We start from the raw sequence: 13,947 nt of genomic DNA on the forward strand, positions 1-13,947 counted from the left end.
GGATGATTAACAGGTAAGCTGCATCTGGAAGAGCTCCCCCTCCCTTAGCTTGTACTAAGCAGCAGTCAACAGAGGTTTATATCCCAGGCTAAGCAGTAATGTTCCTACTGGGGTTGCAGAGCAGTGCCATGTCACAGGTATTTGCTATCCCTCGGGAGGGAAGGAAAACAGCCACACCAGAAGACAAGAAGCAGCCTTGCCCCTCAGCAGTTTGTCCTGTACCTCCCTCCCTCACAATCACTGGCAGTGAGCTACTGAACACTCAAGCAGGTGAACAGACTGTAAAAACACAAAGATGAACAAATCACCAAAAAGATCACCAAATGATGAGAGAAACCAGCACCCTGAAAGAGGGACACAGATAAAACAAAGAGAATAACATCTGAGGAAATGAGGGATACAATAAAGTACCTCTGGGTACTGATCTACATGGAGTAGCACCACAGAGATTCCAGAGAATTTGGTAGTTTTGCAGGAATTTCTATCTTTAGATTTGTTTAATACACAATCACATACCCTAGAACTGCTTTATTTGTTCATTCTGGGCAAGTTATAACATAACATATGTAGAGAAAGTATATTGCTCCCAGGCATATGTCAAAAGAGTTAACTTCACAGTTACTAGTGTTAACTGAAACGAATTACAAGGTGATTACTAAAATAGAAGACTTTACTGATGACTCTACAAAAATACTGTAAAAAAGGAGAAAGAAACAAAAGGACAAAGAAACAAAGTTTAAAAAGTTAAGAGCCATGATGGACGGATGTATCAGTTTTAGTACCTAATAAGAATTCCAGAAACAGAACAGGGTGTTCAGGAGAAAATTACCCATGAAAATGTCCCAGAGATTAAAAACAAACAAACAAACAAACAAAAACAACAACAACAAAAAACCCTCCAGCCTGAAAGAATCCAACAAGTGCTGAGCAGCATGGAAGGAAAAAGTCCATAATCTCACACTGGGCAGTAAAATATTAGAACTTGAAGGCTAAAGAAATTCTTAGAGTTACTAGGGAGAAGAATCAAGACACAATCAGCCTGACATCAAAATTTTCACCAGCAACAATGGAAACCAGCAAACCACGGAGCAGTATCTTCAAAGTTCTCAGGGAAAGTGATTTTAAATCTAGCCTATCATTCAAGAGTAAGGGTAAAATAGACTTTTAAAAAATTATGCATGGACTCAGAAAATTTATCAGCCATAAGCCTACTGAAATAATTCCTTGAGGAAAGCACTCTTGCAAAATAAATAATAAATGCAGGAAAAGGCAAATATGTAAGAAATAGCGCTGGGCAAAAAAATCAGCAAAACTGACAAAATGGATAGAAAATTATGAAAGTATAATGTAAAAAAGGCAAAAGAAAAAGAGAAAATAGTCTTACAGAGCCACATGACTTCATTAGGGAGATGCCTGGGAAAATAACATATTGAAAGCATCCTATTATTCTTTTCCTAATTGAATGGAGACTTTGATTAACTGCAGACATTAAGATAAACATACAACAAATGTATTGTTGTTCTCCTGTATGCAATTTGTCCTCTGTTCTTCTGCTTTTGAGATTTTCTGTATTTCTCTGGTTTAATTACTGTATGTCTAAGTGTGATTTTCATTGTATTTATCACACTTGGAGTTCACTGACCTTCTTAGATCTGTAAAATAATGCTTTTCACCACATTTGAGGCCATTATTTAAGTATTTTTTCTGCTTTCTCTACTCTCCTTCTGACACCAACCATGTTAGACTGTCTGATATTGTTCCAAAAGCCACTAAGGTTCTATTGTTTTTTCCTTTTTCTTTTTTTTTTTTCTCTCCATCTTTTTTCTCTGTGTTTCCAGACTGGATAATTTCTACTAATCTACATTCAAGTTCCCTGAACTTCTCTTTACTATTTCAACTGAAATACTGCACTTCTAGATTTCCATTTGATTCCTTTTAGTAGGTTTTTTTTTTTCCAGCATAACAGTATTCCTTGTTTTTGCACCACACCCAGTGCTCCATGCAATCCGTGCCCTAATACACACCACCTGGTTCCCCCAACCTCCTACCCCCGCCACTTCAAACCCCTCAGATTGTTTTTCAGAATCTATAGTCTCTCATGGTTCACCTCCCCTTCCAATTTCCCCCAGCTCCCTTCTCCTCTCTAACTCCCCTTGTCCTCTATGTTATTTGTTATGCTCCACAAATAAGTGAAACCATATGATAATTGACTCTCTCTGCTTGACTTATTTTACTCAGCATAACCTCTTCCAGTCCCATCCATGTTGCTACAAAAGTTGGGTATTCATCCTTTCTGATAGTTTCTAATGTTTCTTTTACTGAAATCCTTCTTTACTCAGGACTGTTTGTAACATTAAGTGCCTGAAGTACTTGTAATACCTTTAAAATTCATGTCTGCAATTCCAACATGAAAATTACATAGGGGTCTACTTCTACTGACTACTTTTTCTCTTGACTATGTGTCTTGTTTTATTGTTTCTGCTCAAACTTGTTAATGTTTCATTGTTTACTGGACATAATAAATGACATTATGTAGAGCCTGGATTCAGTTACCTTACCTTAAACAGTTATATTAATTGGTCACTCTGAGACCTGGCTTTATACTTTATTCTTAATCTTAGAACAGCCTTTACTGCTGAGCCACTGCCTTTTTGCTATTTCAATGAAAACCCCAGCGTGTTCATTAAGCCCTTCTAAAATTCCAAAATGTTTCTTCTGGGTAGAAAAGAAACTGAAATTTCTGTTCACCATTTTAAATCCTTCCTATTACTGCTTTTCAGCAGCTTCTTTGAAATTCCCTTGCATAAGCAGTTGAAGAAGTCAGCCAAGGATTTCTGGGGAGTTCATATACAGACTGGAAGGCTCATCCTCTTTTTCCTCAACTTCTACCTCCTCTGGCAGCCTTGAACTATATCTTCTAACACCTCAAGCCAGTAAAACTGTGGCTTCCTCCTTAAATTTCAGCCATCTCACACTGTACAGGCTAGGAGTGCCTCAGAGAGAGAAAAGGTATATAGTAATATATTCCAACATGTTTCCCATTTTTGAGGGTCAAATCCTTCAGAGTTGTCTTTTATATTCTTCCAAGTTAACTGTTTTCTATGAAAGAATTAGTTTAATACCAACATACTTCATTTTATTGTGTTGCTTTATTGCACTTCACAGATACTATGGTTTTTATAAATTGAAGGTCTGTGGCAATCCTGCATCAAGCAAGTCTACTGGTACCATTTTTCCAGCAGCATTTGCTCTTTTCGTGTCTGCGTCACATTTTGGTAATTCTCCTAATATTTCAAACCTTCCCGTTATTATTGTATTTGTTATGGTAATCAGTGATCTTTTATATTACTATTGTAATTCTTCTAGGGTGCCTTGGACTATGCCCATATAAGACAGCAAACCCAACTGATAAATGTTATGCGTGTTCTGAATGTTACACCAACCAGCCATTCTCCCACGTGTCTCCCTACTCCTTGGTCCTCCCCTGTTCTCTGAGACACAATACTGTAATCAGGCTAATTAATAACCCTACAATGGAATCTATTCTTGTGAAGACTGGTGAAATGATAAACAAAGACTTAGAATATTATCTAAACTTAATTGATAAAGCAATGCCCCTTGGAACAATTTGTTACTTAAACTATAACCCCTGGAGGATTTTACTAGTTGCCAAGCACATTTAGATATGGCCTTAAGAAAAACATATACTGGCAACAGGTCTTGGGAGAAGGACAATACACGACAGTAAAGCTGGGCAGCTGGGGATGCCTGGCTCGCTCAGAGCGGAACTCCGCCTCTTCACAGAAGCCAGGCAGCCGGGAATGCCCGGCCAGCCCAGGGCAAAACGCCACCCGCTTCAGGGAAGCCTGAAGCCGAGCACCGGGGAACGCTGGGTCAGCTCAAGGTGGAACGAAATACAGCCTGCTTCCCTTTTCCGTTATCGCTCCTTTCTCTTCCCAGAAGCGCCCGTTGATTTTTAGATGAGTCCTTTGAATGTGCTTGGTTAACTATAAACTTTATCCTCCTTACTTGTCCTCAAGATGTGTGACTAACGTTTGACCTTCATCGGTCCTTCTGTTGGCTATTGTTTCTATCCAATAAAAGTGAGACTGTGGAGTTGCTTGTGGCAGCAGTCTTTTCGACTGTTGTCCCCTGCTCCCAGTCTCTTGCAGCTGGCTTGTTTGTGCCAATTCTTCTCCCATTGCCGACTGGAAGTGGCAAAGTGTTCAAGTCAAAGGGAGAGTTGTACATCTCACTTTAAATCAAAAGCTAGAAATTACTAAGCTTAGTGAGGAAGGAATGCTGAAAGCCAAGATACACCGAAAGCTAGGCTGCATGAGAAAAGTTTGAAGCTAGCAGAAAGGGCAGCAGTCTTTTCGACTGTTGTCCCCTGCTCCCAGTCTCTTGAAGCTAGCAGAAAAAGAAGGAAAGAAGCTGTCTCCGTAACACAAAAGTACAGAGTGAAGCAGCAAGTGCTAATGTAGAAGCTGCAGCAAGTTATTCAGAAGATCTAGCTAAGATAACTGAGAAAGGTAGCAAGACTAAACAACAGATATTCCATGTACATTGCAAGAAGATGTCATCTAGGACTTTCACAGCTAGAAAGAAGTCAATACCTGGCTTCAAGGCTTCAAAGTCTCAAAAGACAGGCTCTCTTGTTAGGAACAAATGTAGCCAATGCTTATTTACCATTCTAAAAATCTTAGGGCCCTTAAAAATTATGCTGAATCTACTCTGCCTTGCTAACTAGAACAAAGCCTGGATGATAGCACATCGGTTTACAACATAGTATAGCATATATTTCAGACTTACTGCTCAGGAAAAGACATTCCTTTCAAAATATTAAGGCTCCTAACAATGCACCTGGTCACCCAAGTGCTCTGCTGAGGATATACAATGAGATTAATTTCATGCCTGCTAATACAACTCCATTCTGTAGCCCATGGATCAAGGAGGAATTCGGACTTTTAAGTCTTAATACTTAACATTTCTTAAGGCTATGGCTGCCACAGATGGTGGTTCCTCTGATGGATCTGAGCAACATAAATTGTAACCTTCTGGAAAGGATTTACCATTCTAGATGCCATTAAGAACATTTGTGATTTGTAAGAAGAGGTCAAAATATCAACATTAACAGGAGTTTGGAAGAAAGGTGATTCCAGCCCTCACTGAAAACTTTGAAAGGTTTAAGACCTCAATGCAGGAAGTAACTACAGATGTGCTGGAAGGAATATGAGAACTAGAGTTAGAAGTGGAGCCTGAAGATGTGATTGACCTGCTGTAATTTCAAGATAAAACTTCAATGGATGAGGAGTCTTATTACAGATGAGCAAAGAAAGTAGCTTCTTGAAATGGAATCTATTCTTGTGAAGACGCTGTGAAGACTGGTGAAATGATAAACCAAGACTTAATTGATAAAGCAATGGAAGAGTTTGAGAGGAATGACTCCAATTTTGAAAGAAGTTCTACTGTCTGTAAAATGCTATCAAAGAGCATCACATACTCTTGAAAAATCATTCATGAAAGAAGAGTCATTGATGTGGCAAATTTCACAGTTGTCTTATTTTATGAAATTGCCACAGCTACCCAACCTTCAGTAATCACCACCCTGAGTAGCCAGCAGCCAAATAACAAGTCAAGACCCTCCACCAGCAAAAAGATTACAACTTGCTGATAACTCAGAAGATTGTTCACATTTTTTTTTAGCAATAAAGTATTTTAAATTAAGGTATGTACATTGTCTTTTTTAGACATAATGCTATTACACACTTAATAGATAGCAGTAGAGCATAAAGATAATTTTTATACACACCGGGAAGCCAAAAAATTCATTTGATTCACCTTACTGTTAATTACCTTTACTGCTATGGTCTGGAACCAAACCCACCAAATCTCTGGGTTATGGCTAAACAAGTTCCTTCACTATAGAGAACGCATGGGTCTGTTTTCAAAAAGGCAACTTCAACACTGTAGTTGTGTAAGCTCAAATCCTTGGAGTTACCCTTGCCTTGCCTTTCTCTCACTCTTGGTATCTGATCCTTTAGCAAAACACCTGAGTACTATCTTTAAAAAAGATCCAGAACATGAAGGGTGCCTCTTGATTCAGAATACTAGCGTCCAGTAAGAGGCAGAGCAAAAGACCCAATCAATGGTTTAGAGCCATTTATAGAAAATCTGGGAGACATGCTTTCAGACACCAAAGTCACACAGCAAATGTAGCAAGAGATTTAACTAGGAGTCTTGGCTATCCAGGAACAGCAAGGAAACAGGAAGTAAGCAAAACATCTGCTTAAACAGAGAATCCAAAGCCCATGCATTTCCTCCATAGAGGAAAGTCGTTAAGTCTTACATAAGAGCATCTTAATGTACAATTTTAACAAACACAATACCTGTATCCTCATTCACAGTATATTTTAGTAAAATATTGAGCTGGGTGATGAAGGTGGGTGTGAGATGTTACATTATGGTTCGCTGACAGCACAAGAAATTTAATGTAACAGCCTGCATATAAAGGGGATAGAGAAAAACTGTATAAAGCAAACACAGGAACATAAAAGCACAGCAGTCCAAGGCATTTAGCTGGGGAGTAAACAGCTGCACATACCCATAAGCAGCCCTGAAAACACCACTAAACCAAAGCACTACATAATAAGTAATATTATCAATGACAACCCCAAGTCATCTAGAAAATGGTAACTTACGTTCAATGAATTCTTTTTTAGAAGGCAGGGAAGCATGTAATACATTTTGGAAAAATCCATCAAAATAGTTAAAACAAAAACCATGGATGCTTAAAACTGTAGGCTTTGATAAGTAATCCTGAAACTTCATATAATAGAGCTTATTCCTCCAATGTCATTCCAGTAGGTTAAATTCCTTAAGGCCTGAAAACAATGTAATTTCTAATGTGCCTTTTTTATACTTAGAGCAGCCTAATCACTCTATAGAATTTTATCCTCATAAGATCACTAGCTAAAACAGAGGTTCTTAAAAACCACTAAAGAACTTTGGATCTACAAACTCACTGAAATTACATGCAAAATTTTGTGTCTAGTTTGAATGTACACTTTTCTGGAGGAAAAAGGCCTGAGCTATCACCTGATTCTTGATTCTGATTCTAAAGCCAAAAAAGACTTTAGAATACTAGTTTGGATTAGAAAATACTTTAAATGAGGAAAAAACAGCTAATTTATTCATGGAGAATGACTAATTTATATTTTATTTCAAGGTACTATGAATGTCAATATAATTAGTATATTATGACAGCTACTTTTTTAAAGCTGCTATATATGTGAAAGCATTTATATAGTGTTCAATATAAGCTATGACTTCTAAAATACTCAAAATATATTTAGCTTAAAAAATGCTTGCCTGGAAGGTGAAGTATGTAGCTTATGTTCTTTTGTCATCTGACTACATAACAAATTATCCGGATGCCTAAAAATAAAATGACTTTGATTTCTTATATCTTACTAATACACTTGGCTATATGCAGTCATTTTGGTAGAGCCATAATAAAGAATTATGAAACAATTTTTCTTCTCACTCTACTCTTCAAAAATGTCCACTGAAACATTCTACTTAGTTGAATCTACATTCTCTTGAAAGCACCCAATGACTGGTGTTTGCTATCATTTCAGAATTTACAGCAGAAGCTCTCTTTAGCAGATCTTTACCTAACAGAGCTAATGGATTAACTGAGGCTCTCCATGTACACTGTAAAACATAACAAATGATGCTCATGGGATGCAGAATGCTTGTGGTTACTAGGCTTCTATCTGTTAAGACTGCCTCCTTCTGTTTCCGTTGGCTAGGCTTGTTTTGTTTACCAACTCCACTGGGTTTGTTCCCAAACCTATTTATGCAATTTTTCCATGTTATAATAACTTATTTAAATATATGTAAAGTGACAAAATAAATGCCCCCCATTAAGAGGTTTACTATTTATCTGAAAATCAGGTGAGTGTTTTGAGAAGCTTCAAAAGAGGAGATCCATACCCATATAAATAAAGTTGATTTATATGGGGGTGAGACATCTATAAAAGTTTAGGGGTGACTACCATGAAATCTAGTTGGATTCTGTATTGGAATTGCTTTTCAAGTATTTAAGTTCTAGATTCACTTTGGAGAAATCAACCAGAAAATTGATGCATTATGGGTATATTTGCACAAGAAAGACAAAGGGTAATAAATCCAATTGATAGATCCATATTCAAAGAAAAGATCTTGATTATCAAAAGATTAGTAAATAAATATATAAATATTTAAGATACATATGTACCTTTTTGTCTGTTTTTAAATGATTTTTGCTTTAAGGGAACATCTTTGTGTCCTGATCATTGTGAATGTAAGGGATTCTACTAAATGTGATTCATGATGTAGTTATTATATTCTTGTTAAGATACCAGAAGGAGCTAATGGCCTTCTGTGGATCATGCTTTACCCCAAAGGAATAAACTTAAAATATGGGCATTTTAAGCAGCGTGTCAGTCCACTGAGGGACAAAATGTGCCTTTCTAAATCCCTCAAATCACACTGTAGGAAGATGGCTTTCTTCATCCGAACAACCCCCTGTGCTTTCTCAGGAGGCAAATCATTAAAATTTCCATCTTGAAGACAGCTTGGCCAAAAGTCTAGAATGAATCTGATAACTATATAGGAATCAAAATCTATGGTATGACTACGGGAATTTTTAGCTGATGCTATCCAGCAAATCACTGAAATACTCTAATTTATTAGATACGGATTCTTACCAATTTGGCTCTGAGAGTTAAAAGAAACTCCCAAGTTCTAGGTAACTGGAATTTACCAAGGATTTTTTAGAAAACAGAGCATGTGTGAGGGGAAAAAATGGAATTTACATGGTGTCGCCTGCCAGGTATTTACTGTATCCTTAATGTGTGTGCATCACTGTGAGAAACTATACACTGCAGTAATTATTGGTGAAAAGCTTGGCCAGAATTATACTAAGCAGCAAAAAAAAAAAAAAAAAGAAAAAAAAAGAAAAAAAAAGCCATCTTCACCGAAAATAAGGAAAAAGCCCCAAAATAAAGCATAAACACAACTACCTGGCTGTTTGTGGTAGGTGAGCTCTCTGCTTGTTAAGCAGAACCACCGTTTCTTGAAATTCTTTTTCCCAATCCGAGTTCTTCCCTGAGCTCTTTTATACATCTCACTGCCAAAACAACAGATAGGAAAATTTAGTTACAAATATTAAAATAGTTCATCCACAACAAAAACTGTTCTTTGACATGAAAGGCCATGTAAGATCATATTAAGTATATGAAAATGTCTTTGTTATCTATAACTTCTGTATTTATTTTGGTCATGCTAAGGGAATAAAGTCTTAATTTAATACTTATAATTGTGCTATTCAGAACTGAAAGGACCAAACTTTAACTGAAGTTCCCCTTTAACTTCCAATGATAACACTGCTTCAAGACTGAAGAGTGCTGTTACTTTTTCAAAGTATTCTAATATCCATAATCTCATTACAGTTACAAAACTACTCCAGGACCACATGAACAAGGAATCATTCCCATGTGGCATAAAGTTCATACGACAGTGTGACCTACCTAATCGATGTTACTTAAGCAGTTCTAATACAGAACAAACCCCAGATTTCCTCACTTCCAGACCCATGCTTTTTGTACTCACATCACATCTACACTGACATGACTTTAATCTCTAAATTCATGAAATTACCCTTCTTTCAGGTGCACAGGCTCACTCGTACCACTGGATTCTTTAGTTTCAGTAGATGAAATTTCATCCAAGAACTAAATAGAGAAATGGGCAAAAATTACACTTTGTGATAACATACATCAAAAATTCAGTTTATCTTCAATATATAAAGTTCTTTAAAGAATACATGTAATTATAACTTATAAAGCAAAACACATATTTAATTGTAGAGGAAGTCCTAAATTACACACTGGATAGGTGTTCTAAAGAGTTTATTCTCAAGTCACTTAAAACCCAGAATATGTTTCCCTAAAAAATAGCTCAATCTACAGTCCTTAAACTACCATTCTGAAATCTATAAAGTTCTGAATAAAAAGAGTTGTTTTGCTTTTTGATTGACAGTAAACTCATCTGGGAGCACAACTTAATTTGAACTATCAAAGGCTATCTATAGTCTGTATTTATCTTACTTAGTGTGAATATTTATACATTGTACTCTCTGTGTTTGATTATGGTGTGTTACCTCGGGCCCCATGGGGGTGTAATAGGTATAACAGCACAGACCTATTATCTTTTAAAACTGAAAAACTGAATTCTGAAATATTTCTGGTCCCAAAGATTTTAGATAAAGGACTGTGAACCTATATTATATGTCAGAATCACCAAATTATGGCTTAGTGGCCAAATTCAACCTGCAGCCTGCTTTTTTTGCAAGGCCTGTGAGTTAAGAACAGTTTTTCTATCTTTAAAGGGCTGCAAGAACAAAAACAAAGAAGAATATGGGAAAGACCCTATGTGGCCAGAAAAGCCTAAAATATTTATTCACTGGCCTTTCACAGAAAGATTTTGCTGAATTCTATTATGTATGACTGACTGCAGCCCTGAGAGATAGTACTTCATGATTATGACTGAAATGTAATTGGGTTCTCTGGAAGAAAGTGGAAATCTAATCACCATTTATAAACTTCCTAGGGAGAATGGGAAGATGGTGGCTCAAGAAAATTTGGAGTAGCCATCTCTAGCATTGGAAAGCCACACCTGTGAAGAGCAGTTAGCTTCATGAACATGCTACCTTGACTGGTCAAGAGCTTCCTGGCACATGGCTGTCTCTTCACAGGAAAGAGAAATTAGTATTTCAAGGAACAATTCTTGTTCTTAGAGAGGAATTCTATTTTGTCCCATAAATGAACTGCCTCTTTGTCTAGCCCTTGCTTTTTCCTTTATACTTTTCTATGTTGTCCCACTTGGGACTAAGAAAAAAAAAAGTACATTCAAATAGCGAAGACACTGAGGCACAAAGGCACAAGTACCTAATCTAAAGTAGAATTCACGTGGAGTCATATTGTCTCAAGACTGGCTTAAGACTGCCCACTAGAAGCTACACTACGTGTTTCCTTCTAGCACCTAAGAAAGAAATCTTGGTTAAGTGCAGGATTAAGAACAAAGTTTCTTTTGCATTATATTATATATGGTGATACAGAATAGGTATATGTATATAAGGGAACTAAATGGGGCGCCTGGGTGGCTGAGTCAGTTAAGCGCCTGACTCTTGATTTTGGCCCAGGTCATAATCTCAGAATTGTGAGGTAGAACTCCTGCTTAAGATTCTCTCTCTCCGGGGCACCTGGGTGGCTCAGTGGGTTAAAGCCTCTGCCTTCCACTCGGGTCATGATCCCAGGGTCCTGGGACTGAGCCCCCCATCGGGCTCTCTGCTTGGCAGGGAGCCTGCTTCCTCCTCTCTCTCTGCCTGCCTCTTTACCTACTTGTGATCTCTGTCTGTCAAATAAATAAATAAAAATCTTTAAAAAAAAAATAAGAAAAAGATTCTCTCTCTCTCTTCCTCTACCCCTCCCCCAACTCTCTCTTTGCTCTCTCCCAAATAAATAAAAATCTTAAAAAAAAAAAAAAAAAAGTACACAACCAACAGACATTTCTGCAAAGATATCCAGATGGCCAAAAGACACATGAAAAAGTGCTCCATATCACTCAGCATCAGGGAAATACAAATCAAAACCACAGTGTGATACCACCTCATGCCAGTCAGAATGGCTCAAGTTAACAAGAAACAACAGATGTTGGCAAGGATGTGGAGAAAGGGGAAGCTCTCCTATACTGTTGGTGGGAATGCAAACTGGTGCAGCCACTCTGGAAATCAGTAGAGGTTCCTCAAAAAGTCAAAAATAAAGCTACCCTATGACCCAGCAGTTGTACTACTGGGTATTTACCCTAAAGATACAAATGTAGTGATCTGAAGAGGCACATGCACCCCAATGTTTATAGCAGCAATGTTCATAATAGTCAAACTATGGAAAGAACATAGATGTCCATCAACAGATGAATGGATAAAGAAGATGTGGTGTATATACACACACATATATATACACAGTGGAATACTATGCAGCCATCAAAACCCTGAAATCTTGTCATTTGCAACTTTTTTGATGTGTTTAGAACTAGAGGGTATTATGCTAAGTGAAATAAGTCAATCAGAGAAAGACAATTATCATATGATCTCTCTGATATGAGGAATTTGAGAGGCAGGGCAGGGAGTTGTGGTGGGTAAGGAGGGAAAAAAAAAAGAAAGAAGATGGGATCAGGAGAGAGATGAACCGTAAGAGACTCTTAATCTCAGGAAACAAACTGAGGGTTGCTGGGGGGCTGGGGGTAGGGATGGGGTGGCTGGGTTATGGACACTGGGGAGGGTATGTGCTATGGTAAGTGTTGTGCACTGTGTAAGACCGATGATTCACAGACCTGTACCCCTGAAACAAATAATACATTGTATGTTAATTAAAAAATAATAAAAAAATATTTTAAAAGCATACAAAGGAACTAAACAAGTGTCCTATCACACAGGATGGACCAGTTCTTATAGATGGACCATCCACTAATGGCGGGTAAGAGACATACTTGAATATTTTATTTCTTAGTGTTTGCCTGAAGGCACTGATTTATTTGAAAATTATTTATCATTTATTTATAATTACTGGATTTATCATCTGTTATATTTATAAGGAACTATGGGGTAAATACAATTATATAAAGTGAAAGAAAGAAGGGCGCCTGGGTGGCTCAGTGGGTTAAAGCCTCTGCCTTCGGCTCAGGTCATGATCTCAGGGTCCTTGGGATCAAGCCCCACATTGGGCTCTCTGCTCACAGGGAGCCTGCTTCCTCCTCCCTCTCTCTGCCTGCCTCTCTCTGTCTGTCAAATAAATAAATAAAATCTTAAAAAAAAAAAAAAAAGGAAAGAAAACATAAAAATTAAGATGAACTTTATGGAGGGTGAATATAGGTCCCAATTTGCTCAGGGCCATCCCTGTCTATAGCTGTGGTCCCAACATTATCAATAGTACTCATTTTCACTCTTTAAAGTACCCAGGTTTGGACACTAAATTCTATGGTCACTCTGTTAATAGAACTATCCATGTTGCCCTTCCTAAAGTCTATGGGAACAGTACACCAATACAAAATGAGAAACTGGAATTCATAGGCTTTTGCAGTTTCTAGCAATGTACATATCCAGACTTAGCTAGCAAACAATAAAGAAAACTCTCAGATTAGGACAAAATATCCTATCCTAGTTTAGGTGTCTAGATCCACATCTAAAACAAGAAATGTAGTATGGTGATAGCCCATGAGAATGTGAATAGCTGACACAGGACAGATCAGGAACAGGCTCAACTCCTGGCACTCTTAAGTATTTCCTTCACTGACATTATCAACTCTACACATTCTGATAGGAAAAAAAAAAAAAAATCAGCAGCTCCCATAGCCTAGGTCATAAAAAAAATGGCAAAACAACCCTCAAACAAAAGATAGTACATTATAATCTTGCCAATAAAAGTCTGCCTACACTGTCCCACAAATGTTTCAACAATGTCCTACAAATAAAAGGGCAGCTTTTCCCTTGCCTATTCTTTTTAAAGTCTTTCTCCTCAAAAGCCTTCAGTGGTTGCCTAAAAAGATTTTAGTTGAAATTGCACTATTCTAAATGAAAAATATTCCAACTGGCTTTTAAAAAAAATCACCCTTTTCCATTTATTGAATTCCTGTAAGAATTCTAAGCACACACACAAAAAGTACAGATATATACTTCAACAAAAATATACTCTTGGCAGTTAACTGTGAATCAGTCATGATACAGAAATTGAGTAAAATCTTTAAAATTTGGCCTTGCTAATTTTGATTCATTAAATCAGAATTATGATAAAATACAATACAGTATTTCTTCAAGCTAAATTTAGGTGTACTTCAAAGTAACTT

General features: G+C 37.3%; 1 protein-coding gene across 6 annotated transcripts in view; it reads right to left on the reverse strand.

The window, feature by feature from the left end:
- The window catches only part of RASA2 (RAS p21 protein activator 2), a 142,699-nt gene that overhangs the window by 18,786 nt on the left and 109,966 nt on the right, over positions 1-13,947 (reverse strand). For 2 of the 6 annotated variants that reach the window (XM_032347149.1, XM_032347169.1), the window contains exons 18-20: positions 9,706-9,779; positions 9,069-9,175; positions 6,702-6,713 (exon numbers count right to left, since the gene is read on the reverse strand). In XM_032347149.1, the coding sequence (XP_032203040.1) occupies positions 6,702-6,713; positions 9,069-9,175; positions 9,706-9,779 (193 nt within the window). Of the gene's footprint in view, positions 1-6,701; positions 6,714-9,065; positions 9,176-9,705; positions 9,780-13,947 lie in introns of all 6 variants that reach the window. The other 4 variants (XM_032347160.1, XM_032347187.1, XM_032347155.1 and 1 more) reach the window with 2 other exon arrangements.

Source organism: Mustela erminea, chromosome 1 (genome assembly GCF_009829155.1).
Source record: "Mustela erminea isolate mMusErm1 chromosome 1, mMusErm1.Pri, whole genome shotgun sequence".
In the NCBI taxonomy this organism is placed as follows: domain Eukaryota; kingdom Metazoa; phylum Chordata; class Mammalia; order Carnivora; family Mustelidae; genus Mustela; species Mustela erminea.